Raw genomic sequence first — 27,345 nt, 5'->3', positions numbered from 1 at the left:
GGTCTTTGAGCAAGGGCAAGCTTGGGTTAGCATTTACCTTCCCAAGCAGCTTGCCAGCTGCAGTCGCCCTCCTGATGTAGGAGGGCTGAGAACTGGAAGCCATGGAAGATGAGTTGGTTGGAGAGTTCCTGTGATGATGCGCATTGTTGAGTTGAGTTGCATGTCAACAAGTTTGGTGTATAAAGATGTGTGTTGTTTTTCATTTCTTAGGTTCTGATGCAATGTGTGGCCATTTTGTTTCACTCCTTTCCTTTAAAATTTTAGTAATTTCCACAGAAACATTTCTTCTTTTGGAGAGACTACATTCATTTAAATCTACCCCTCACCCCTCCAAAACAGAGAAAGATTTAAATATTCAAATATCAGTAGAGCCAATATTTTGTCAGATCTCTGCCCCCCCCCCCCCCCCCCAAGTAGCATGGAGAAGTCAATCCTGCGGTGTTAATGCTCCAGAGCATGCAAGGAATATATTGTAAAAATAACAAGATCTTACCAATTTCAGACCATTCTTTCCCATATGCTGATAACTGAGCTGAGGGCTGATTAGAAGCCATCGTTTCTGGGCATGTTATAAAGGGACCTGGGTTTGGATGGGTTTTTTACAGCCCTGCCCTGCCCCCTGTCATGGCCTGCAGAGTAAAGGGGGATGAGGGTGCTGGAAAGGACAAAGATGTCCCTGTCATGGAGACACAACTCACCTCCCACCAACATCCCTCCACCAGTTCCGAGGGCAGCCATCTGAAATATGCTGTCCATTGATCTGTGCACAGAAAATTGTGTTTCTGTGTAAAATCCAGGAGGGAAATGAAATGACCACCTGGTGGCACCATAACCTAAGGAATGAGGGTGAAGGACTCAGAACAGCATCCAGGCTGAGAACTGATTTCACTCCAGTCTCCTGGAATGAACCATTGATAATAGTGACTCTCCCCAGGCATGCAGGGAGCAAAAGGAGCAGCCAGGGGCTAAGAAGATGAATTACACAGTTGGCCCAGTAAAACGTCTGTGAATGGCCTGGAGGCTGAACCAGATTTACTAAAGAGTTGACACAATTTGAAAAACAAATTAATTTATAAAACTCCAAGAGTGTTCTGGGCTAATTTGAGAAGGGGAAAACTGGCCAAATGCTGAGGAGAACTGATTCCCTCTGTCCAGTTTGAACCATAGTCCTTTAGCATTAGAATGAGTTTTTTCAGATCAATATTTTGCGATTGGGATATGTGCTGTAGCTCAACTGGTAGCACATGAGACTTTTACTCTCAGGCCTGTGAGTTTGACGCCCCCCAACACCACCACCATTAGGATATGCCTCTCCTTTATTTTTTTAAGCAGTTACGAACTCCCACTAAGGAATGGAATTGGAATTTTTTTTATTCCACATAGCGCAAGGCTGTTTCTTATCTATTTTGCTGTGGATTATTCTTGGGGAAGATGGAGAAATCCCCTAAAAAAAATCTTTGTCTATGTTTAAACTGCCCCAACCCCAAACTACCCCTTTTTGCCTCAGAGAAAAAGGAAAGCACTGCCCTCTCTGAGAGTGATGCACCCCCCTGGGCTCTGTCAGTAATGCTGAAAGTTGTGCCACTCTGTGAATGTGTTCCCACCTCTCTCCAGAATTGTGGCATCAGAAGCGGGAATTTGCTTTACCTTTGTCGATTAAATAAACTGCTTCTGTGTTTCTAAAAGGAAAATAATGTTTTCTGTGAAAAACACCATTTTTTAATAAAAAAAGGAGTGACATGAAATAGCTACATGACGACACCAGAACACCAGGAATTGGAAAGAAGAGGCTGCTAGTCTGCACATTGATTACGGAAATGGATGGACTCACTCTCCTCTGTTCACAGAGAGACTCATTTATTTCTCCAATAGGCAAACTTAAATTTAAACACATTTCTAGGGCGTCTGAAAGGGAATTCAGGGGGTATTTCCCTCAGGGGACATTGTGCCTGGCCCAGCACTGCTAGTAAAAGGGCTGATGCGATGAACGGGTACATAATGTTATGGCAGCCTGCTCATGCATCATCTACGGATGGAGGAGTGATTTCAAAATCCCAGCTCTGACACAGGGTGAACAGGTGGCTGCTTCGCTCTTGTTTTAAGGATCTGAGCACTTCAGGCAATGTGGGAATATAGCTCAGTGGCAGAACTCCTGTTTTGTCTGTAAGAAGCTGCTGGGTTTCAATCCCTGCCCTCTTCTGAAAATGCTTGTTTTGATTCCTGTCATTGGGGGCTGGTTGTTTCTTTACATCCTGAGATCAGGGCACAAATGGTCCACACCTCTCTGCTGGCCTTCCATTCATGTGGGAATGTTCCCTTCTTCCTCCAAGACAGTACTTTGTGCTCATGCCTAGCGGTGACTCAGCATTTTATGAAATAGACCTAAAATGTCCCTCTATATAAACATTGCTCTGTTGAGCTTTAGCCCAGAGCTAGGGCCACCTCCCCCGGGTCTCAAGTTAGTGAATCTCAGGGAGGGTCAGACACATTCAGATGCTGGGCTCTTCCACACACCCCACTCTGCTGACAGCCCTGCAACCTGAGCTGGAGCTGCCGGCTATTCCAGCTCACTCTGCTACTTCAGTTGGGAGAACAAAACCGGCCAAAAAGTCAGTTTTTTTTTCCTTACTGAGGCAAAAATAAGGTGACAGTAAATTATTATGGCTGATCAAAGAAGGTTCAGTGATCTTTTTAACCTTGTTTCTAAAAAATCACTCTTTCCTCTAAATAACACCATCAAGAAAAATAAATATCCCTGTTTCAGCCCCTAATGAGAAACTATGCCCCTATTCTCTACACCCCAGCCTGTCACTGGTAACATCCCCCACACTGGGGAAACTGGCCAGCGTTTTCCCCTCTTTAGTGCAGTTTGAGTCACACACATTGCCCCAAAGATAAACCTCACAGCACGAATTAGCGAAGACCCCATCACAGCAGAGTCTGGGAGTAACCCAGCCCTGAGACTGACCAAAAGTGAGAGTGCTCACAAACCATTGTCAGATGTCATCCTTTGACTGACAGGCTGATAAGTGAGTAGTGTGGCTAGCTCAGTTGGTAGCATAGCACCTTAAGGGAGGTGGTTTTTGGCGCCACATGGTGGGAATTGTGTTTGAATTTAGGCTCTCCATGTAATAGCTCCCTACTATTACTCAGAAAAAAAGCACAAAGAAAGTATCAGAATTTAGAACATTTTCCATCTGGACAATGAGCTAAAAAGTGGCCATGAGGCAGTTTGAGTCAATACGAGAAACGGGAGAAACAAAAAAGTCCTCCCTCTGTGTGACAGAAGCAGAGACACAAACCATCCCAGGGAGAGGATCTGCTGCCACCTTATATCATTCTGAGACACAAGAATGGTCCCAGCTAGATGATCAGACTGGGGAGTTTCTGCTACTGATGGGGATCAGTCCTACAGAAGCGTGTCTAGACACACTAGACCACCGTTTCTCAAATGCGGCCACCACGGGGTTTCTCTGCAGCCACAGCAGTTTCCTGGGCAGTGGGTGCAAACATCAGCCCCTCCCATCCCTCCCTCCCTCTCTGTTGCTCCTGCATGCGCTGCTTCTCTGGAGACACAAGTGGGACACATAGGTGGGGCATACAGTGCTTAAGGAACAAGGTGAGGCAGCAAGGAGGGGGTGAGAAGGCGAGCAGCGAGGTGAGCAGTGGGTGGGGGGGTGAGTGGTGAGGCAGGCAGGGGGAGCCTGGCGGAGGAGTAAGGAGGTGAGCGGCGAGCCAGCAGCAGGGTGAGGAGGCGGGAGGAGGTCTGGCTGCGAGCAGGGGAGTGCGGAGGTGAGCGGTGAGTCACCAGCGAGCGGAAGTTCTCGTGGCAGGCAGGGGGGTGTCTGTGGCAGGGGAGTGAGGAGGCGAGCGGCAGGTTGGGGGGGTGAGAGTAGATGAGTAGCAGGTGGGGGACTGCGGATGGATGCAGGAGACGAGCGGTGGGCGGGGGTGAGAAGGTGAGCAGCGGGCGCACGGGCAGCGGGTGGAGCCTAGGGTTACCATATTTCCACAATCAAAAAAGAGGACACTGGGGGGGGAAGCCCCGCCCTAGTCCCGCCCCCCATCCACTCCCTCCCACTTCCCACCCCCTGACTGCCCCCCTCAGAACCCCAACCCCCCCCCCTGCTTCTTGTCCCCTGACTGCCCCGACTCTTATCCACTCACATGGGAGGCAGGGTTGTAGAAATTTTGGTGGTGCCCAGAACCCCCCCCCCCACCTGCCTAAGGCTCTGGGAGGGGGGTTGGGTGCGGGGAGGAGGTCTGGGGCGCAGGTCCTGGGCTGGGGATTAGGGTGCAGGAGGGGTGCAGGGTGCAGGCTCTGGGATAGAGTTTGGGTGCTGGGTGCAGGCTCCGGGCTGGGGCAGGGGGTGGGTGTGCAGGAGGGGATGAGGGGTGCAGGCTCTGGGATGGAGTTTGGGGGTGAGAGGCGATGCAAATGGAGGGGGTGCAGGCTTTGGGAGGGAGTTTGTGGGCAGAAGGGGATGTGTGGGAAGGGGGAGGGAGTTTGGGGATAGGAGGGGATGCAGGGGTGAGGGCTGTGGGGCTGAGGATGAGGGGTTCATGATGCAGGAGGGGGCTCAGGGATGGAGCAGAGGATTAGGGTGCGGGGGATGAGGGCTGGGGCTGGGGATGTGGGGTTTATGATGCAGGAGGAGGCTCAGGGCTGGGGCAGAGGATTAGGGTGCGGGGGATGAGGGCTGGGGCTGGGGATGAGGGGTTCATGATGCAGGAGGGAGCTCAGGGATGGAGCAGAGGATTAGGGTGCGGGGGATGAGGGCTGGGGATGAGGGGTTTATGATGCAGGAGGAGGCTCAGGGCTGGGGCAGAGGATTAGGGTGCGGGGGATGAGGGCTGGGGCTGGGGATGAGGGGTTCATGATGCAGGAGGGGGCTCAGGGATGGAGCAGAGGATTAGGGTGCGGGGGATGAGGGCTGGGGCTGGGGATGAGGGGTTTATGATGCAGGAGGAGGCTCAGGGCTGGGGCAGAGGATTAGGGTGCAGGGGGATGAGAGCTGGGGCTGAGGGGTTTGGGGCGTTGGAGAGGCTCAGGGATAGGGTGGAAGGGCAGGGCAAGGGCAGCCTGTCTTCCCATTAGTGGATGGGGGATGCTAGGACCCGGGGGCAGCAGACAGCAGTTGCTGCTGGCTCTGGCAGCACAAGCAGGCAAGGGAGAGGCAGGAAGGGAGGGGGAGTCCACGGGCGGGACGACGTGCAGAGGGGGGGTGGCAGGTGGAGGCCGGGGACCCATCCAACACTCCCCCGCTCCCTGACTGCCCCCTCCCCCGGACTCCCCTTACCATTCTGGCTCCATGTGTAGGCAAAACACGCTGCCCGGTGGGTCGGTTTGTGTGTTACACAGGGCTGCAGACAGAGGGAGGGGGGAGCAGGGGAGGGCTCTGGCTGCTGGAGGCCAATGGGAGCGGCTCAATCGACACAGCTGCCCAATCAGCAGCCGCACTCTGCATGGAAGGGAGGGAGGGAGGCGAGGGAGAAAAAAACCCTGGACATTTTAACTTTGTTACCAATTCCTCCCGGACGGCTATATAGAGACGCAAAAGCCGGACATGTCCGGGGAAATACGGACGGATGGTAACCCTAGTGGAGCCCCCCTTTGGGGAGGCTAGTCCCCGACTCGAACCCTTCTGCCTGCGTTCCCCAGCCCCCCCGGCAGCCAGAGCATTTGGCCAAGGCCCCAAGACCACCCCGCCACACACACACACACACCTGCCCGGAGGAGCCCTGGGCCAGCTGCAGCCGCAACCGTACCTATGCTCCCCTCCCCAGACCCAAGCCACCCAGACATGTTTTTCATTATTATTTGGACTTCTATTATGTCAAAGCATTTTTAAATTTACTTCAAAATTGTTATACAGACAACCACTTTTACCAAAAAAGCTAAAGAAACAATAATAAAAAAGACAGGAACATGCAAAGCACCTTATTTGTGTTTCTATTCTGTTAGGTCCAGTAAAGAATAGAGATAATTGTGCATGATTTTTATTATTGAGTCTGCAAAAAAACCCCAAACCTTACATAAATAAACTACAATGATTTGGATGTATATACTGTATGTGCATATTACTTTATTAACTTTAGGAAAAATCAATAATTTTAGGGAAAAGTGTCAGTGCGGCCAGCAGCAAGAGCTGGTGGCCGCACTCTGATGCCACCAAAAATTTTGTTGTGAGAACTGCTGCACTAGACTTCCCCTTCCTGCCAGGAACATCCTGTTATCATTCCATTTCTGGGGGCTGCTCTTTACTTCCACATTCCCCTCCCTATTGCTGGCTGGCTGCAGGGGGGAGGAGCACATTCAGCTGCTGATTACAATCTGCCCGGACAGACAGTTTCTGCCACAGCAACAGAACTGGGTGCCCTCCATTGCAAAAGCTCCTTGGGGATTGACTCTGATTCTCAGGAGGTCCTAGGGAGCCTTTCACCGCGGAGCAGAGCCTGGCACATCCCTGCGGTTAGGTAGGTGGAGGAGCTCGGAGACTGAGTGTGGCACTGTGGGTGCAGGGGCCCTGTCCCGAGATGCTAGTTCCTGGTCTATCCTTGCTCCTCTCTGGGTGAGACCAACCCCTGGTCTGGAGAGCCAGAGCAACCCTCCCACCCCCCAACTCCAGCCCAGCATGGGGGCTGGGAGTTGGGGCAGCAGCTCTGCAACAGGGACTCTGTCCCCTCTGTGCCCCATGGTGGTGGTCTGTAGTAGTAGCATCAAATGATTCAGAGGGGCTGCTGCCAGCACTCCAGGGGAAGATTGGAGAAGTGTCTGAGCTGGGAGTCTTACCATTAGTTAAACTACTGCAGCTCTGTGGGTAGCCCAGGCCTCATTTGGCTTGTGCATATTACAAAGTTTAATCATGGCCTAACCCAGCTGGGAGCACACTTTCCTCTCAGACTGAGCCCAGGCAGTCATGATGGGTGGCTGTTCCCAAGCTGTGGGCGCGATGGTGCAATCTTATTTATGGTACATGATCACGTGCTATTTATTCCACAGGACCCCCTGCCTCATCCGGCACACAAAGAGGGTGAAGTTCAGGCTGTTCGTACAACCCAGCATTTCCTAACCCTGAGAACTCAACTTTGGAACCTAAATAAAGTTCTGTTAATGTGGTTTTTTGTAAGTATTATTATTTATATTGGAGCAGCACTATGAGAAGCCCCAGGCATGGCCCAGGCCCTTGCTGTGATAGGGGCTGTACAAACACTAAATAAAAATGCAGTCCCTGCCCCCAAAGGCCTCACAAGCTAAGTCACATGTTTCAAGAAATGGAGACGTTGATTTCAAGACAGTTGTGGAATAAAATGAATTGATCACCCAGCCATGGGTTGAAGCAAGGCCAGAGGATACAGGCAGGTGGAGAATGGATGTGGCAATTACCGGGGGGGTTCCTGGCTGGACCAGCTGCCGTGGCTATAAGGGAGCAGAAGTTCTGGGTTTGGGAGGAAGGGAAACTACAGGGATTGATCCAAACCTTTTGAGTTTAGTCCAGCCTGGAGGTGTGGGGGAGTCAACTCCTTGTACGTGGTGCTAATGGCAGCTCCCTGACACTGTTACAGCACCAGCAGGGTTAGTGTAGCTGGTCCCCAGCATGGTCAGGGTGCAGGTGCCTGATGGGACAGAGGGCACTGGGGAGCTAGGGAGCCCTTGTTATTAGAGCTAGTATCTGCTCAGGGGACCCAACTCTGTTGCAGCACCAGCTGTGTTGGTGTAGATGGGACCATTGTGGGATATCCCACCGGGAGTTGTCCCCAGCACTCCAGACTGGGGAGTCATAAGTCTCAGTTGCAGTCTGAGCTGGTTAGTGTAGACATGCCCTGTGATGTCTGTGTCCTGAGCATGCTCTTGTCTCCCCTGCAGACCATGCTGTGCCCCACCTCACCTCACCTAGCCCTCCTGGCCCTGCTCTCTGTGGCTGGCGCTGTGGGTCTGGGGGAGCCATGCCCGTCCGAGATGAACCTGATCAAGGACCGACTGCAGGTGAACTGTTCCGGAAAGGGGCTCAGCGTGGTGCCACTTGCCCTGCCCAGGAACACCAGCATCCTGCTGCTCAGCTCCAACCGCCTGGCGTCCGTCTCCACTGCCGCCTTCCAGCACCTCCCTGAGCTGGCTGAGCTGGACCTGTCAGGCAACGCACTGGGTGCGCTGCACACTGGGCCCCCCCTTCCCTTGCTGCAGGAGCTGGTCCTGTCCCACAATGCCCTGGGGGTGCTGCCCGCACTGCAGGGGCTGCCTGCCCTCACCCGCCTGGCCCTGGCTCACAACAACATTTCAGGGCTGCTGCCAGGGGCCTTCCGGGATGTGGGGAACCTGATGGATCTGAATCTACGGGGGAACCAGCTGCGGACGCTGCCAGAAGAGGCCTTTGAGGGCCTGGCCATGTTGAAGGACCTGGACCTGTCTGATAACGCCCTGGAGGAGCTGCCGCTGGGGCTGTTGGTTGGGCTGGAGCTGGAGACACTGAGGCTGTCAGGGAACCAGCTCCGCACTCTGCCCGGCGGCTTCTTCCCCGAGGGCCACATGTTTGCCTTCGTCTTCCTGGCAGGGAACCCCTGGCGCTGTGACTGTGGCCTGGCCTATTTGCGAGGCTGGATCAAGGACAACGACTTCAGCATCTACATCCAGGAGCAGAGGCCAGACGGGCTGCTGACTGAGAATGATCCCCACAGCCCCGTGTGCGATGAGCCCCTCAGACACCACGGGAGCCCTGTCCTCGAGTTCCAGCAGGCCTGCGGCAAAGCAGGGGACACAGACTTGGATATCAATGGGACAATGACAGAGGAGGGACCCCCTGTGCCCTCCACTACTGTCCCTTCCACCACCCTGCCCGCAACCACCCCTGTGCCCTCCACTACAGGGGAGCCATGCCCATCCAAGATGAACCTGATCAAGGACCGACTGCAGGTGAACTGCTCCGGAAAGGGGCTCAGCGTGGTGCCACTTGCCCTGCCCAGGAACACCAGCATCCTGCTGCTCAGCTCCAACCGCCTGGCGTCCGTCTCCACTGCCGCCTTCCAGCACCTCCCTGAGCTGGCTGAGCTGGACCTGTCAGGCAACGCACTGGGTGCGCTGCACACTGGGCCCCCCCTGCCCTTGCTGCAGGAGCTGGTCCTGTCCCACAATGCCCTGGGGGTGCTGCCCACACTGCAGGGGCTGCCTGCCCTCACCCGCCTGGCCCTGGCTCACAACAACATTTCAGGGCTGCTGCCAGGGGCCTTCCGGGATGTGGGGAACCTGATGGATCTGAATCTACGGGGGAACCAGCTGCGGACGCTGCCAGAAGAGGCCTTTGAGGGCCTGGCCATGTTGAAGGACCTGGACCTGTCTGATAACGCCCTGGAGGAGCTGCCGCTGGGGCTGTTGGTTGGGCTGGAGCTGGAGACACTGAGGCTGTCAGGGAACCAGCTCCGCACTCTGCCCGGCGGCTTCTTCCCCGAGGGCCACATGTTTGCCTTCGTCTTCCTGGCAGGGAACCCCTGGCGCTGTGACTGTGGCCTGGCCTATTTGCGAGGCTGGATCAAGGACAACGACTTCAGCATCTACATCCAGGAGCAGAGGCCAGACGGGCTGCTGACTGAGAATGATCCCCACAGCCCCGTGTGCGATGAGCCCCTCAGACACCACGGGAGCCCTGTCCTCGAGTTCCAGCAGGCCTGCGGCAAAGCAGGGGACACAGACTTGGATATCAATGGGACAATGACAGAGGAGGGACCCCCTGTGCCCTCCACTACTGTCCCTTCCACCACCCTGCCCGCAACCACCCCTGTGCCCTCCACTACAGGGGAGCCATGCCCATCCAAGATGAACCTGATCAAGGACCGACTGCAGGTGAACTGCTCCGGAAAGGGGCTCAGCGTGGTGCCACTTGCCCTGCCCAGGAACACCAGCATCCTGCTGCTCAGCTCCAACCGCCTGGCGTCCGTCTCCACTGCCACCTTCCAGCACCTCCCTGAGCTGGCTGAGCTGGACCTGTCAGGCAACGCACTGGGTGCGCTGCACACTGGGCCCCCCCTTCCCTTGCTGCAGGAGCTGGTCCTGTCCCACAATGCCCTGGGGGTGCTGCCCACACTGCAGGGGCTGCCTGCCCTCACCCGCCTGGCCCTGGCTCACAACAACATTTCAGGGCTGCTGCCAGGGGCCTTCCGGGATGTGGGGAACCTGATGGATCTGAATCTACGGGGGAACCAGCTGCGGACGCTGCCAGAAGAGGCCTTTGAGGGCCTGGCCATGTTGAAGGACCTGGACCTGTCTGATAACGCCCTGGAGGAGCTGCCGCTGGGGCTGTTGGTTGGGCTGGAGCTGGAGACACTGAGGCTGTCAGGGAACCAGCTCCGCACTCTGCCCGGCGGCTTCTTCCCCGAGGGCCACATGTTTGCCTTCGTCTTCCTGGCAGGGAACCCCTGGCGCTGTGACTGTGGCCTGGCCTATTTGCGAGGCTGGATCAAGGACAACGACTTCAGCATCTACATCCAGGAGCAGAGGCCAGACGGGCTGCTGACTGAGAATGATCCCCACAGCCCCGTGTGCGATGAGCCCCTCAGACACCACGGGAGCCCTGTCCTCGAGTTCCAGCAGGCCTGCGGCAAAGCAGGGACACAGACTTGGATATCAATGGGACAATGACAGAGGAGGGACCCCCTGTGCCCTCCACTACTGTCCCTTCCACCACCCTGCCCGCAACCACCCCTGTGCCCTCCACTACAGGGGAGCCATGCCCATCCAAGATGAACCTGATCAAGGACCGACTGCAGGTGAACTGCTCCGGAAAGGGGCTCAGCGTGGTGCCACTTGCCCTGCCCAGGAACACCAGCATCCTGCTGCTCAGCTCCAACCGCCTGGCGTCCGTCTCCACTGCCGCCTTCCAGCACCTCCCTGAGCTGGCTGAGCTGGACCTGTCAGGCAACGCACTGGGTGCGCTGCACACTGGGCCCCCCCTGCCCTTGCTGCAGGAGCTGGTCCTGTCCCACAATGCCCTGGGGGTGCTGCCCACACTGCAGGGCCTGCCTGCCCTCACTCGCCTGGTCCTGGCTCACAACAACATTTCAGGGCTGCTGCCAGGGGCCTTCCGGGATGTGGGGAAGCTGAAGGATCTGAATCTACGGGGGAACCAGCTGCGGACGCTGCCAGAAGAGGCCTTTGAGGGCCTGGCCATGTTGAAGGACCTGGATCTGTCTGATAACGTCCTGGAGGAGCTGCCGCGGGGGCTGTTGGCTGGGCTGGAGCTGGAGACACTGAGGCTGTCAGGGAACCAGCTCCGCACTCTGCCCAGCGGCTTCTTCCCCGAGGGGCACATATTAGCCTATGTCTACCTAGCAGGGAACCCCTGGCGCTGTGACTGTGGCCTGGCCTATCTGCTGGGCTGGATCAAGGACAACGACTTCAGCATCTACATCCAGGAGCAGAGGTCAGATGGGCTGCTCACTGGGAATGATCCCCACAGCCCCGTGTGCGATGAGCCCCTCAGACACCACGGGAGCCCTGTCCTCGAGTTCAAGCAAGCCTGTGGCAAAGCAGGGGACACAGACAATGACTAAGATTTGGATATCAATGGGATAATGACAGAGGAGGGAACCCCTGTGCCCTCCACTACTGTCCCCTCCACCAACCCCATCTCCCACCATCCTGAGCCAGCCAATCTCCCACCCTGGGGCTGGAACGAAGCTGTCGCCCCCTAGAAAGGAAAGGCCCCATGTCCAACTCCCCACCCCCATCAGCCTACCAATCCCCTGCCCTGAGGCTAGATCGAAGTGGCACCCACTAGAAAAGAAAGAGAAAGAGAAGAGAAATCACAGATGGTTTTGTGGAGATGTGAGGAGTCTACAATTTTTGTTTGTTTTTCCTGTCTTTTAGTTTCAGAGCTAGAGCAAATTACAGTCCAGGTTTTTAAGGGGCATTGCTATAGTGTAGGGTCACATGCCAAATCTGTCCCAATGACACAAGAAGGGATCTGGTTAGTTTAGAAGCCAATCCCTTTAACTACACAACTCCTTTGAAGGAAAAGAAAGATCATAATATGAGTAGGGGAGATCAAATCAAAGAATTGGCAACAAAAGTTTATCTGGAATGAAATAAAAATGGAGACAGGAAGTATTTTGTATAATCAGATTTCATTCAGATTTTAGAACATTGTTTTCTCCAGTTCTATGGGAGAATGAGACTTCATGATTGATATTTTGGTGCAGCACAAGGGACATAAACCCACAGGTGGTTTCTCTAATGTAGTGATTAGCATCTTGGTCTAACATCTGACAGGTCCCTGGTTTGAAACAAAGCAGAGATGATACATTTTCCTTATTTTTTTCAATTGCTCTTGTTTTAAATGTAGTCTAATATTTATTTTTCCCCAGCTCATTAAGATAAAAAATCATATTCACAGATGGGAAGTGTCACGACTATCCTAAATGGATGGACAATACATTAGTCCATCTTGCTCTGCTTATGCTTTCATAGTGGCCGGTTGCAAGCTGAGTGATCCTGATAGGTGACTGTAGATAATGTTTCCGGGTCATATTCCCACAGTGACATTCTCAGATGACCAACATCCCCCATCTTTGGAAGGAATAAACTGCTAACATTTGGACCTGAACTTGTAAACCTGGCCTTTAATAACAGGAAGCTGAAGTTAGTAATACATTTTTACAATTGGTATAAGATTCAATAATCCTTCAACCTAGTGTCACAATAACTGAAATTGCTTTATCCTTATAGTTTGCCTAGCATAGGAATAAATATGTCTTTAAATATAAAGGAGTCAAGTTAAATCACTTTTCAGAGTCAATAGTTATTTATTTATTTAGCATTTGTGTGTTCGCCGAGCCAAGCAATAACATTCTCAGTGGCCAAGTGGAGCTCTCGGAGCCCACTGCTGAATTTGGTTAGTGGGCATTCCTCAACAACGTGTATCGTTGTTTGATCTGTGCCGCAGCTGCAGCTTGGATTGTCTTGAAGACCCCAACAGTGCTGGTTGGCTGCACATAAGCCTTGTCCAGTCTGGAATTGATTAGAAGGACCCAGTGATGACATGGCAGGTTGAGGCTGAGCAGGCGAGCAGTAGGGTTTGTGATGAGGAACTGATTGGTGGTTGGTGTTAAGCACTGCTCTTCCCACCACAGGGACTCTGTCACTTCCTGGCATGGCTGCCTCGACCACAGTGGCTGTTGTGATGAAAGACGTGTGGCAGGTGGGTTAAAAAGATTGTTGAACAAGGGCAAGCTTGGGTTGGCACATACCTTCCCAAGCACCTTGCCAGCTGCAATCTCCCTCCTGAGGTATGGGGGGGCGACGTGGCTCAGAACTGGAAGCCATGGAAGATGAGTTGGTTGGAGAGTTCCTGTGATGATGCGCATTGTTGAGTTGAGTTCCATAACAACAAGTTTGGTGTATTAAAGATGTGTGTTGTTTTTCATTTCTTAGGTTCTGATGCAATGTGTGGCCATTTGGTTTCACTCCTTTCTTTTAAAATGTTAGTGATTTCCACAGAAACGTTACTTCTTTGGGAGAGATTAACGTTCATTTAATCTTCCCCCTCACCCCTCCAAAAACAGAGAAAGATTGAAATATTCAAATCTCAGTAGAGCCAATATTTTGTCAGATTTCCCTCCATGAAGTAGCATGGAGAAATCCATCCTGCTGTGTTAATGCCCCTTAGCATGCAGTGAATATGTTGTAAAAATAACAAGATCTTACCAATTTCAGACCATTCTTTCCCATATGCTGATAACTGAGCTGAGGGCTGATTTAGAAGCCATCGTTTCTGGGCATGTTATAAAGGGACCAGGGTTTGGATGGGTTTTTACCACTCTGCCCCGTCATGGCCATCAAAAGGTGTATGACTTGGCTGGTTCCTGGGGGATGAGGGTGCTGGATAGGGCAAAGATGTCCCTGTCATGGAGACAACAGTCACCTCCCACCAAATCCCTGTGCCAGCGCCGAGGGCAGCCATCTGAGATATGCAGTCCATTGATCTGTGCATGGAAAATTGTATTTCTGTGTAAAATCCAGGAGGGACATGAAATGACCACCTGGTGGCACCATAACCTAAGGAATGAGGGTGAAGGACTCAGAACAGCACCCAGGCTGAGAACTGATTTCACTCCTGTCTCCTGGAATGAACCATTGATAATAATAAAGAACAGGAGGACTTGTGGCACCTTAGAGACTAACAAATTTATTAGAGCATAAGCTTCCGTGGGCTACAACCCACTTCTTCGGATGTAGCCCATGAAAGCTTATGCTCTAATAAATTTGTTAGTCTCTAAGGTGCCACAAGTACTCCTGTTCTTTGTAAAAAGAAGAACAGGAGTACTTGTGGCACCTTAGAGACTAACAAATTTATTAGAGCATAAGCTTTCGTGGACTACAGCCCACTTCTTCGGATGCATATAGAAACGCATCCGAAGAAGTGGGCTGTAGTCCACGAAAGCTTATGCTCTAATAAATTTGTTAGTCTCTAAGGTGCCACAAGTACTCCTGTTCTTCTTTTTGCGGCTACAGACTAACACGGCTGTTACTCTGAAACCTGTTCTTTGTGAGGATACAGACTAACACGGCTGCTACTCTGAAACCATTGATAATAATGACTCTCCCCAGGCATGCAGGGAGCAAAAGGAGCAGCCAGGGGCTATGAAGATGAATTACACAGGTGGCCCAGTAAAGCGTCTGTGAATGGCCTGGAGGGTGACAGAATTTGAAAAAAGAAATTAATTTATAAAACCTCAAGAGTGTTCTGGGATAATTTGAGAAGGGGAAAAGTGGCAAAATGCTGAGGAGAACTGATTCCCTCTGTCCAGTTTGAACCATAGCCCTTTAGCATTAAAAAGGTTTTTTTCAGATCAATGTTTTCCTATCGTAATATGTGCTGTAGTCCCTGGGTAGCGCAGCTGGTAGCACATGAGACTTTTACTCTCAGGCTTGTTGGTTTGAGGGCTCCCCTATGTTCCCATTGGGATATTCTTTAATTTTTTTAAGCAGATACAAACTCCCACTAAGGGATGGAACTGGAAACTTTTTTATTCCACATAGCAGAGAGCTGTTTCCTACCTATTTTGCTGGGGATTATTTGTGGGAAAGATGGAGAAATCCCCTTTTTGCCTCGGAGAAAAAAGAAAGCACTGCCCACTCTGAGAGTGATGTACCACCCTGGGCTCTGTCAGTAATGCTGAAAGTTGTGCCACTCCGTGCATGTGTTCCCGCCTCTCTCCAGAATTGTGGCATCAGAAGCGGGAATTTGCTTTACTTTTGTACATTAAATAAACTGCATCTGTATTTCTAAAAGGAAAATAATGTTTTCTGTGACAAACATCATTTTTAATAAAAAAAGGAGTGACATGAAATAGCTACATGACGGCACCAGAACACCAGGAATGGGAAACAACAGGCTGCTAGTCTGTACATTGATTATGAAAAGGGATGGACTCACTCTCCTCTGTTCATAGAGAGATTCATTTATTTCTCCAGTAGGGAAACTTAAATGTAAACACATTTCTAGGGCAGAAGAAAGGGAACTTGGGAGTATTTCAGGGGGCATCGTGCCTGGCCCAGCACTGCTAGTAAAAGGGCTGATGCGATGAACGGGTACATGATGCTATGGCAGACTGTATGTATCATATACTGATGGAGGAGTGATTTCAATCCCAGCTTGACACAGGGTGAACAGGTGGCTGCTTCGCTCTTGTTTTAAGGATCTGAGCACTTCAGGCAATGTGGGGCTATAGCTCAGTGGCAGCGTGCCTGTTTTGTCTGTAAGAAGCTGCTGGGTTTCAATCCCTGCCCTCTTCTGAAAATGCTTGTTTTGATTCTTGTCATTGGGGGCTGATTGTTTCTTTACATCCTGAGATCAGGGCACAAATGTCCCACACCTCTCTGCTGCACAGGAGCTGGCCTTCCATTCATGTGGGAATGTTCCCTTCTTCCTTCAAGACAGTGCTTTGTGCTCATGCCTAGTGGTGACTCAGCATTTTATGAAATAGACCTAAATGTCCCTCTACATAAACATTGCTCTGTTGAGCTTTAGCCCAGAGCTAGGGCCACCTCCCTCGGGTCTCAAGTTAGTGAATCTCAGGGAGGGTCAGACACATTCAGATGCTGGGCTCTTCCACACACCCCACTCTGCTGACAGCCCTGCAACCTGAGCTGAAGCTGCCGGCTATTCCAGCTCACTCTGCTACTTCAGTTGGGAGAACAAAACCGGCCAAAAGGTCAGGGTTTTTTTCCTTACTGAAGCAAAAATAAGGTGACAGTAAATTTTTATGGCTGATCAAAGAAGGTTCAGTGATTTTTTTTAATTTTGTGTCTAAAAAAATCACTGTTTCCTCTAAATAACAGCATCAAGAGACATAAACATCCCTGTTTCAGAAACTATGTCCCAGTCTCTACACTCCAGCCTGTCGCTGGTAACATCCCCCACACTGGGGAAACTGGCCAGAGTTTTGCCCTCTTTAGTACAGTTTTAGTCACACACATTGCCCCAAAGATCAATCTCACAGCATAAACCAGCAAAGACCTCGTCACAGCAGAGTCTGGGAGTAACCCGGCCCTGGACCTGTGTTTGCTAAAGTGTCTGACATGCAAAAATCAGTGATCTTGGGAGATGTGGCAAGAGGGAAAGTGGTGCTCACAAACTATTGTCAGATGTCATCTTTTGGCTGATAGGCTGGTAAGTAGCAGCATGGCTAGTTCAGTTGGTAGAATAGGCACCTTAAGGGTGCTGGTTTTGAGCACCACGTGGGGGGAATTGTGTTTCAGTTTAATCTCTCTATGTAACAGCTTCTTCCTACTATTAATCAGAAACAAAGCACAAAGAACATAACAGAATTTAAAGTATTTTCCTTCTGGACAATTAGCTAAAAAGTGGCCACGGGGCAGTTTGAGTCATTTCGAGAAATAGAGGGGGGGGAAATCCTGCCTCTGTGGGACAGAAGCAGAGACACCATCCCAGGGAGAGGATTTACTTCTGCATTGTATCATTCTGAGACACTAGAATGATCCCAGCTAGATTATCAAACTAGGGGTTTACTGCTGCTGATGGGGATTGGGGACCAATCCTACGGAGGCGTGTCTAGACACACGAGACTTCCCCTTCCTGCCGGGAACATCCTGTTATCATTCCATTGTTCCGGCCTCTCTCTGCTCTTTCACTTTCACATTCCCCTCGCCAGTGCTGGCTGCAGGGGGGAGGAGCACATTCAGCTGCTGATTACAATCTGCGCGGACAGACAGTTTCTGCCACAGCAACAGAACTGGGTGCCCTCCATTGCAAAAGCTCCTTGTGGATTGGCTCTGATTCTCCGAAGGCCCTAGGGGACTTTTCACCCTGGAGCAGAGCCTGGCACGTCCCTGTGGTTAGGTAGGTGGAGGAACTCGGAGACTGAGTGTGGCACTGTGGGTGCAGGGCCCAGTCCCCAGATGCTAGTTCCTGCTCTGTCCTTGCTCCTCTCTCGGTGAGACCAACCCCTGGTCTGGAGAGCCAGAGAGCACGGGGGCTGTGAGTTGGGGCAGTGAGTTGGCACTCTGCCCCCTCTGTGCCCCATGGCGTCTGAAGTAGCACCAAATGATTCTGAGGGGCTGCTGCCAGCTGCAGCCAGGGGAAGACGGGGCAGTGTCTGAGCTGGGAGTCTTACCGCTAGTTAAACCACTGCAACTCCAGGCCTTATTTGACTTGTGTATATTACCACGTTTCATCGTGGCGAAACCCAGCTGGGAGCATAGTTTCTTCTCAGACTGAGCCCAGGCGGTCATGATGGGTGGTTGTTCCCAAGCTGTGAGCGTGATGGTGCAATCTTATTTATGGTACATGATCACGTGCTATTTATTCCACAGGACCCCCTGCCTCATCCGGCACACAAAGAGGATGAAGTTCAGGCTGTTCGTACAACCCAGCATTTCCTAACCCTGAGTACTCAACTTTGGAACCTAAATAAAGTTCTTTTCATGTGTTTTTTGTAAGTATTATTATTTGTATTGAAGTAGCACTATGAGGAGCCCCAGTCATGGACCAGGACCATGGTGTGCTAGGGGCTGTGTAAACAGTAAACAAAAGAAGAATAAAGAGGAAGTGAAAATGGTCAAGACCACAAGGCCTTTTGCCTGACCTCTGTGGCTAAATTTAAGGTTCAGTGCCTGGTTTTCCTAAAGGAGCCAAATCGTCACCTCTTGCAGGAATACCCGTCAGGGAAGACAAATGGTTCAGGAGCGTCCTCCCGGTGCTCCCTATAAGACTTACTAATAAATTCAGCGGGTGACCTACCACCTTGTCAGGACCCCCGGCAAGCAGCCCAACATCCCCCTGAGATCTCACATGCTCATCACTGTGATGAGACACAAAACAAAATTGATGGATTGGCTCTGGGGAGGGACCTAAATGCACCCCACTCTGCAAGAGGTTCAGGGAGGGGCCTGTCATGCTGAGTGGGGCCAGGGAGCTTGGGTTATGTGGGGGAATGGGCCAGGGTGGTCAGAGAGGGGCCTGTCTGTTCTGAGCAAGAGCAGGGACCTGGGGTTATGGGTCGGCTCTCATTCTTCCATCACACAGAAAAATCCATGTTGGATCCTTTGCTGCAGGCTGCCTGGAGAGCCGATGTTCCTACAGGCCCTACAAGTGAGCGACAGGGTTTGTTCCTGAGTTGGAATTGCAGTCGTTCCAAGGACAGACAATGGCTGCTGAGCTGGGTGCAAGTGCAGCTTTGGGTTTCCAGCTCCAGGCACCACTACAGCAGGGAATGCAGCCCCCAGTGAAAATGGAAGAGCAGAACCCAGTCAGCCCCAAGCCAGGGGAGAGAGCGGAAGGGGCAGAAAAAGCCCTTTGTGTCATCCAGGCTGGTACCATTGGGGGGCTACTGAGATGGGCAGCACCACGATGGGTCAAGCAGGAGCCACAGAAAGAGCCAGCCACCCTCCGTGGGGATGACACCCACATAGAGACGCGGCGTCGGCGCTTCAGGCAGTTCCACTACCAGGAGGCCAAGGGGCCCCAGGAGGCTTACAGCCGCCTCCAGGAGCTCTGCCATGGCTGGCTGGAGCCGCAGAGCCGCACCAAGGAGCAGATCCTGGAGCTGCTGATCCTGGAGCAGTTACTAACCATCCTGCCGGAGGAAATGCAGAGCTGGGTCTGGGAACGTGGCCCTGAAACCTGTGCCCAGGCGGTGGCCCTTGCAGAGGGGTTCCAGCTGAGGCAGCCAGAGTTTGAGGGGCCAGGGCTACAGGTGAGAGCATTTAACCCTGATTATTCCACTGAGGGGATGGGGGGTGGGAGACAGACTATGCTACATTGTGTATGGACAGGACCATGGGGCTCACTTCTGTGGTCCCTGTTCCCCCTGTGTTGCCGGCCCAGCCCCATGGGAGCTGCTAAGCATGCAGTAGCAGAGCCAGGACTATTGGCCACTCATCCCCATTAGCCCCTGCAGCACTTCTTGTCAACCCCTGGGTTTGTGGGTGGATCTGTGCTCCCCTCCCCTGTCGCTGTGTCCTTGGGGGACATTCCCTGGTGTCTCCCCTCTCAGACCCCACTCTCCACAGCAGGCCCCAGGCCCTGGCTCTCTCATTACATGTTTGATTCATACCCAGGTCATGGTGCGTGTAAAGGTTGAGGAAGTGGCATCAGAAGAAAAGGCGTCCCCTGGGGCACTATGGGAATCTTCTGGCTCCAGACTAGAGCAGCCACAGCCCCATCCCGGGTGTGTATCCCAGGACGGGGGATGGAATGAAGCTTCAGGATCCCTGTACAAGCTGCCTCATATCCCCAAAGAGGAGCACCAGCCCCTCCAGGAAATAGGTAATAAGTTGGGTCCAGGGCATGGTGGGCTGTGGGTCACTGATGGGGAGGCAGAAAGGGGAAGGCCCAGGGCAGAGCATGTTTGAGGAATGGGGTTGCTGGCTCGCTCAGGGGAGAGCAATGGCTCCTTGCAGCCCTCCCCATTCCCCTCAACAAGCTCCCTGGATGCCGCTCTCCCATCCCCCTCTATTTTAGAGACTGTCTGCAGCCCCATGTCTGGGGCCATCTGAACCCCCCAATCCCATGCTGAGGGCTCTGTGTGCCCCCCTAGATTCTTCTTCCCCTCATGCCATGGGATCTGTGCCTCCTGCATCTTCCTTCCTTTTCTCTCTGAGACCCCCATTCCCTTTATTTATTTATTTCTTTTTGGTCTGGGAAAGAAGTCATTCAGGGTGTCAGCATTTTGAACTGTACTGGGAGGATGGGCAGAGCTGAGGGGGCTGCTCTGCAGAATACTGGTGGGGGAGGGGGAGGGGTTTATGCTGAGCAGAGTGTTAGTGACTGTAGGTTCTTTCAACTATTAACAGTTACAGGGGTGGCTTGAAGCTCTGCCAACCAGATGCCAGGGGCTCTGTGTGTCTCCCATATCCTCCTGAGGGCTAATATGATCCGTGGATGTATAAATGGGAGTAACAAGTAGAAGCAGGGAATGGTGAGACTGATGCTGGTATACAGCGGCCAGATCTGATGTTCACATTGGAAAAAGAATGTTGACAAATTGGAGAGAGTGTAGAGAAGAGCCACAAAAGTTATTCAAAAAGCCACAAGTACTCCACGTTCTTTTTGCTGATACAGACTAACACGGCTACCACTCTGAAAAGTTATTCAAAATGCCTGACCGTGAGAGCTCAGTGTTTAACTTATAGAGGGAGTCCTTGGACTTACGGTGCCCAACTTTTGTCGGACGCCACTTATGCCGCTTTTCAATTGACTGCCCTGGTTCGCCCCTACAATACTTGTTTCGCCCTTACGTTGCATAAAGTTCTCTTGAAATCACTTCCTGGTTGCTGTTATACAGTACTGGTGCGGAGCTGGAAGGGGTCACTTCTGATTGGCTTTGAGGCAGCAGGGTAGCTTGTGGCTTGGCAGGGTTGCCGCTTGTTTTTGATTGGCTCCTGGCCCCAGGCTCAGTCAATCACTGGTGATTGGCTGAGGCTCAGCATGTGTGCCAATCTCCCTGGCTTTCTGAGCCTGTGTTGCGGGTGTTCTGGGTCAAAGCATATGTGAATTTATATGTTTATTTTAATGCTGTTTACAAAATACAGCGTACAGTAAATACATTGATGTTGCAACATTAGTCATCTATAATTCATTTAGTACAAACATCTGGGTTATTGTGGTGAAAATAGTGTATCAAGCCTTGGTTCAGAAACCAATCTCCCCTTTATACCATTGATTCCTATGGGAAAAACGGTTTCGACTTGCAATGCAGTTTTGAGGAACGAATTGTGTCGTAAGTCCGAGGACTCCCTGTATAAAAGAAGATTGAGGGGTGACTTGATTAAAGTGTGCAAGTACCTTCTTGGGAAGAAAATACTGGGTTCTAAAGAGCTCTTTAATGTAGCAGAGAATGGCAGAACAAGAGCCAATGGCTGGAAGGTGAACCCTGGCAAATTCTAATTAGAAATAAGACACAAATTCTTAACAGTGAGGATGATTAACCATTGGAACAAACTCCCAATGGAAGAGATGGAGTCTCCCTCTCTCGATGTCTGCAAATCCAGAGGGACCCCTTTCTGGAAGATGCTTTAGTCAAACACAAGTTATTGTGTTGAGAATGGGGTAACTGGGTGAAATGTAATAGCCAGGAGGTCAGACTAGATGTATCCTGTGAGAGGGGTGGGTCACAATGAGGCCTGGTGCCACCAGACGTATCAGGCCCCTCCCAGGGCTAGTGGGGAGTTAATTAACTCATGTGCACGTTGGGGAGGATGGGGGAAACTCAGAGAGGGCAGCTGCTTTCCCAGAAGGTGTTCTCTCTGGTAGGGCATCTGGTTTGTTGAGGGAGAGGCAGGATGAGAGGGGTAGGGGTAGGGAGGGAGGGTGAGCTTGTGGCAGTTTTGCTGGGGGGCAAGTGTCTCTGGAAGGTTTTGGGGGGGGGTCAGATATTTCCTGGGCCATTTCCTGCATCCCTGGCTCAGTGTCACCCCCCAGCAGGCATCATCCCATCAGGGTGCATGTTACTCATGCTCCGTCCCATTCCCAATGACCCTTTTTCTCACCTGAGGAGACTGAGACAGAACCAGCCCCCCCTGGGGGAGGGTTTGGGGGACCTAAACCTTGATCCCCAGCCCTGTTGATGGGGTGAGCAGGTGAGGAGCCCTTTGTGGTTCCCCTGCCCCAAACTCCTTCTCCTGCTCAGGGAATTAATCCCACCTTCTTCTCTCATTCCAGCCGATGGCAAGGCCAGTGGTGACGACAAAGGCGAAACGTGTCACTCAGGAGAGCAACCAAAACACAAGACAAAGAATGGGCAGCATCGCCCTGGGGAACACAACCCGGCAGAACAAGCTCATAAGCGCACCAAGAGTGGGAAGGGCATCAGTGTCGGCTCTGCCCTTATTACACCACAAAGAGTCCACGCGAGCAAGAAACGCTGGACCTGTGATGAGTGTGGGAAAAGACTTGGCGACAGCTCAGCTCTTACAAAACACCGGAGGATGCACGCCGGCCAGAAACCTTTTGTCTGCACTGCCTGTGGTAGGAGCTTCAGCCAGAGCTCGGTCCTCATGATGCATCAGAGAACTCACACCGGGGAGAGACCTTACATCTGCACCGAGTGTGGGCAACGCTTCAGCGACAGCTCCAACCTCACTCGGCACCAGAGAACCCATGTGGGCCAGAGACCCTATATCTGCACCGTCTGCGGGAGACGCTTCAGCCAGAGCTCACATCTCACGAGACATCAGAGGACCCACACATCTCATAACCATGGGCACAGCTGCACAGCAGGTCCTGAGCAGCCACTGCCCCAGAGCAGCCCCATGGCAGGGGGTCTTGTGGCCTAGCATGTGTCAGGTATCTGGGCCTCTGCCCTGGTCTCACAGATATAGAATGGGAAAGGGTTGGGGAGAAATTTAGGGAGCACTTTCCTGGGGTGACTGAATGCTGCGAGGAGGGATTGTGATGGGTGATCACAGTGAAAAGCAGATATGGTCTTGCATACTAAGAGGTTGGGGTGAGGGTAAGCTGGGAATCAGGACTCCTGGGTTCTGTTCCCAGCTCCCGGAGAAGTGTGACATCTAGAGTTGGAGCAGGACTGTCAGTTGGGAGATCCTGAGGTCTGTTTTTGAGGCTACAGATATGTTTTCTCCCCATGCCCACACCTCTATTTGTAAAAGGCTTTTGGCTCCCTGGGTGGAAACACTGTTAAGTAGTGAAAAGTAAACAGGGGCTCAAGGACAGGGATGCATTTGCAGCCAATAGGTGGCTTGATACAGAGGTGATGACTCAAGATGGGAGGAGAAGTGCCTGAGATCAACAGAGAATTGAAGTCCATGTCTAATTGAGCACCCCATGGGTTTGGGGACCCAGCAGGGCAGAAGGGTTCAACGCCCCACAGCTCTCTCCATCTCACCCGCAGGTGCTGAGCAGCTAGATCTAAAGGAACATCCCTGGGCTGTAAATATAGACTTCCAGGCCCTGAACTCCTCTATGTCTTGCACTTGGCCCTGCAGGCTCCTTTCTGCTTGTTTGGGCTTTAGGGGTAGCAGTATCATGTGTTTTCCTTTTGCCTGGCTGCTGGGAACCTGCCTTGGAACCCTGAATTCCCTGTAAACAAGGCCCCAAATCAGGGGTTCATTCTATTCCAGACACTCCCTTGCAGGTGTTTGTGCTTCGGCTGCTGGGAGGGAGCAGCCAGAGCAGTGAAAATGCAAATGCTGCTTTAACTGTGGTAGGAGCTCCCTTGTCTCTTCTAAAGCTTTTTCCCCAGCTCCCAGCCTGGAGCTCCCCACAGCTTTACATTGCATCTGCCCCATTTCTATCCTCACTTGGGACTCTGCTACCCTGCAGCTCCCAAGCCATATCTACACTGCAGTGGCACAGTAACATAGTAGACACTTCCTACATCAACAGAATGGGTTTTTCCATCAATATTTATCCACCTCTCCGAGTGGCAGGAGCTAGTGCGATGGAAGAATTGATCTAACACTGGAGGTTAGATTAATCTAACTACATCACACAAGGCACAGTTTTTTTCACGGCCTTCAGTGATGTATCTAGGTCAATCACATTTTTTAGGTGTAGATCAGATCTTAGTCACAAGGACCCATTACATCTTGGCTTTGTCCTGGTAACTGCTAAACGCTGCACTGTAGCCTAGTCCTAATCGTATCCATGTAACAGGGTTACAATCTCGGCCCAACCAAGGTCACAAGGACATGGCTCTTCTCTGCACTGGAACATTGACCCATGCTGTAACCAGGTTCTTATGAAAGTGTTGATGGGTCTGGGATATGTGCATAGTGAGAGGGAAATGCTGAGATTGCTAGTTGTGCTGCCTTGGGGAAATGAGACTCTGAAGCTCTGAGAGCAAAGGGCCAATGTGTCATACTCTCCACACGGGGCCAGAGCAAAGATCCTGATGTGCTGCAGCCCACGGTCCCCATAGGGAAGCTGCACTGGCCAACAACAAATCATGTGGAGGAAAGAAACGAAAAGCCAAGGCAGAGCCAGGGACACAGCAACTGGCTATGGGATGGAGGCAGCTGGAGCCAACGATCCTGGGGCCAACAAGGCTCATAAGAATGGCCAAACTGGGTCAGACCAGAAATTCATCTCCCCCAGTATCTTGTCTTCCAACAGTGGCTAATGCCAGGTGCTTCAGAGGGAATGAACAGACAGATAATCATCAAGTGATCATTTCCTGTAGCCCTTTCCCAGCTTCTGGCAAACAGGCTACAGCCACCATCCCTAACCCATCCTGGCCAACAGTCATTGATGGACCTGTCCTTCATGAATTTATAAAGTTATTTTTTGAACCCTGTTATAGTCTCGGCTTTCACAACACCCGCTGGCAAAGAGTTTCACAAGTCGACTGTGCGCTGTGTGGAGAAATACTGACTTTTTCTTTGTTTGAAACCTGCTGCGTATGAATTTAATTTGGTGATCCCTAGTTCTTGTGTTATAAGAAGGAGTAAATAACACATTCTTATTTACTTTCTCCACACCAGTCATGATTTTATAGACTTCTATCACATTCCCCCCCCCCCCCCAGTCATCTCTTTTCTAGGGTGAAAAGTCCCAGTCTTATTAACTTCTCCTCCTATGAAAGCTGTTTCATACCCCTAAACGTTATGTTGACCTTTTCTGTACTTTTTCCAATTCCAATATATCTTTTGGAGATGGGACTACCAGAGAGAGAGAGCCATCATGAAGAATCCCCTAGCTACCACCTGAGCTGGAACAAGAGCTGTACCAGGAGAAACAATTGTGCCCAGGCCTGAAAGGTGTCCAGTCTGAGGAAAAAACTTACTGAAGCATCTCTCAGGGTGAAATTATCTGTATTCAGTTTGATTAGACATAGATTTGCGCATTTTATTTTGTTTTGTTTTGTTTGGTAACTTACTTTGTTCTGTGAGTTACTACTTGGAACCACATAATCCTACTTTCTGTATTTATTAAAATCACTTTTTACTTATTAATTAACTCAGTATATATTAATACCTGGGGGAGCAAACAACTGTGCATATCTCTCTATCAGTGTTCTAGAGGGCGAACAGTTTATGAGTTTACCCTGCATAAGCTTTATACAGGGTAAAACGGATTTATTTGAGTTTAGACCCCATTGGGAGTTGGGCATCTGAGTGCTAAAGACAGGAACACTTCTGTTAGCTGCTTTCAGGTAAACCTGCAGCTTTGGGGCATGTAATTCAGACCCTGGGTCTGTGTTGGAGCAGACGGGAGTGTCTGACTCAGCAAGACAGGGTGCTGGAGTCCTGAGCTGGCAGGTAAAGCAGAGGGAGAGAAGTAGTCTTGGCACATCGGGTGGCAGCTCCCAAGGGGGTTTCTGTGATCCAGCCCATCACAACCTCCTCTAATGAGACCTCGCTCTGAGACAGTTCCTCAGATGTGTCACCTAAAAAGAATGGCTCAGGTTTGGGAATCTCCCTCCCATCCTCAGCCATGAAGACAGATGCAAAGAATTCATTTAGTTTCTCCTCAATGGCCTTATCGTCCCTGAGTGCTCCTTTAGCATCTCGATTGTCCAGTGGCCCCACCGGATGTTTAGCTGGCTTCCTGCTTCTGATGTACTTAAAAAAAGTTTTGCTATTACTTTTTGAGTCTGGCTAGCTGTTCTTCATATTCTTTTTTGGCCTTCCTAATTATATTTTTACACTTCATTTGCCAGATTTTATGCTCCTTTCTATTTTCCTCAATAGGATTTAACTTCCACTTTTTAAAGGATGCCTTTTTGCCTCTCCCTGTCCAAGAGAAGGAACGTCCTGCAGCCCAGCCAGTGAGTTGAGCAGCAATGGACTCTGAGGCCACGGCTGGACCAGTTTTAATCCCTGTTCAATGAAGCTCCTTGGTTTTTAATTGTGGGCCTGTTAATCATGGGGCCATTGATCAAGTTGAGTTATTTGCTAATAATGTCCCTGGGTGTCTGATAGCTCGTGGGGGAGCAGGGATGGGTGTCGCCATCTGTGACAGAATTGGGGGATAAAGGGGCCTTTCAGCAGTAGCGGGGGGGATGGGACTGCCCCCTGTTGCCCTTATGAAGGGGGGGTTTCTCCCCCCAGAGCTGCTTCCAGAATCACCCCCACCTGCTCCAACAGAGACAGGACAGACAGACCTGAATAACCCCCACCCCACCAGAGACTGAGGGGAGTAAAGTGCCCCCGGGCCAGGGCTGCTCAGCCACCTCCCCCTGGGCCAACTGCCATAACTGTCACTGGTGGAACAGGGGGTGGCATGTTTGACACAATTCCCAAATCTGGTGCTTTAGTAAAAATTCCCCCTTCATTAAGAGAGCAGAAAAAAATAAAAGGTTTTCAGTGACCAGGCAACAAAAATGAAACTTCAAATCTGAACCTTTGTTGCCCCCTCCCTCCCCAATACTGAAGTGGTTTGTCCCATCAGCTGGGTGTTTTGGGGCCTCTTCCCCCCCCCCCGCGCCACTGGGGGAAACCATTTCCCTGTGTGGGGGTTGTTAAAATATCTGGGGAGCTTGTTTAATTTGGGATTTTTTCCTGTCAGGAATTTTAAAATACAACCCCTCCCCTCACAGTATTAGCTCCTTTTCAATCGGGGGGATAAAAATCTTGAGTCTGAGGATAATTTCCCCCCCCCACACACTTGAGAATGGTTTTTCCAAGCCCAGAACTGCAGTTGGTTGTTTCTCTTCCCCTCAGGCAGGCAGGTGGAGGGGCAGTAGACACAGCTCTGTGCCTGCCCTCTGCAGTGGCTCCTTCTGGGTCAGGCCTGGGCAGCTCTGGGGCATAAATTCCTCCCCACACACACTAGGGAAAGGAGAGACTGTTTGGGGCTGGGGTCTGAGTAGTGCAGCAAGGGGCAGATCCCAGGGACTGGAGCTAGGGTGACCAGATGTCCTGATTTTATAGGG

General features: G+C 51.5%; 2 protein-coding genes across 3 annotated transcripts; both read left to right on the top strand.

Annotated features, from left to right (window-relative positions):
• Positions 1-6,110: 6,110 nt before the first annotated feature.
• On the top strand, positions 6,111-12,771 carry LOC101945717 (slit homolog 1 protein-like). Its single transcript, XM_024113223.3, is given in 4 exon segments — positions 6,111-6,477; positions 7,004-7,126; positions 7,868-10,625; positions 10,628-12,771. Coding segments are annotated over 3 exon segments (3,684 nt in total). The 5' UTR covers positions 6,111-6,477; positions 7,004-7,114; the 3' UTR covers positions 11,542-12,771.
• Positions 12,772-14,481: 1,710 nt separating this feature from the next.
• Positions 14,482-25,419, top strand: LOC101946290 (zinc finger protein 397-like). 2 transcript variants are annotated; one of them, XM_024113226.3, is made up of 5 exons: positions 14,482-17,351; positions 17,825-17,946; positions 18,566-19,206; positions 19,571-19,778; positions 22,173-25,419. In XM_024113226.3, exons 3-5 carry the CDS (start codon positions 18,658-18,660, stop codon positions 22,784-22,786), a joined length of 1,371 nt encoding a protein of 456 aa, XP_023968994.2. In that variant the 5' UTR covers positions 14,482-17,351; positions 17,825-17,946; positions 18,566-18,657; the 3' UTR covers positions 22,787-25,419. The 2 variants fall into 2 exon arrangements, with proteins under 2 accessions (XP_023968994.2, XP_042702168.2); XM_042846234.2 differs by having other exon boundaries at positions 18,537-19,206.
• The last annotated feature ends 1,926 nt before the right edge of the window (positions 25,420-27,345 follow it).

The sequence above is a fragment of the Chrysemys picta genome, chromosome 4 (genome assembly GCF_011386835.1).
Source record: "Chrysemys picta bellii isolate R12L10 chromosome 4, ASM1138683v2, whole genome shotgun sequence".
Taxonomy (NCBI): domain Eukaryota; kingdom Metazoa; phylum Chordata; order Testudines; family Emydidae; genus Chrysemys; species Chrysemys picta.
The sequence above is the reverse complement of the archived record's forward strand: the minus strand, read 5'-3'. Positions and strand labels throughout refer to the sequence as shown.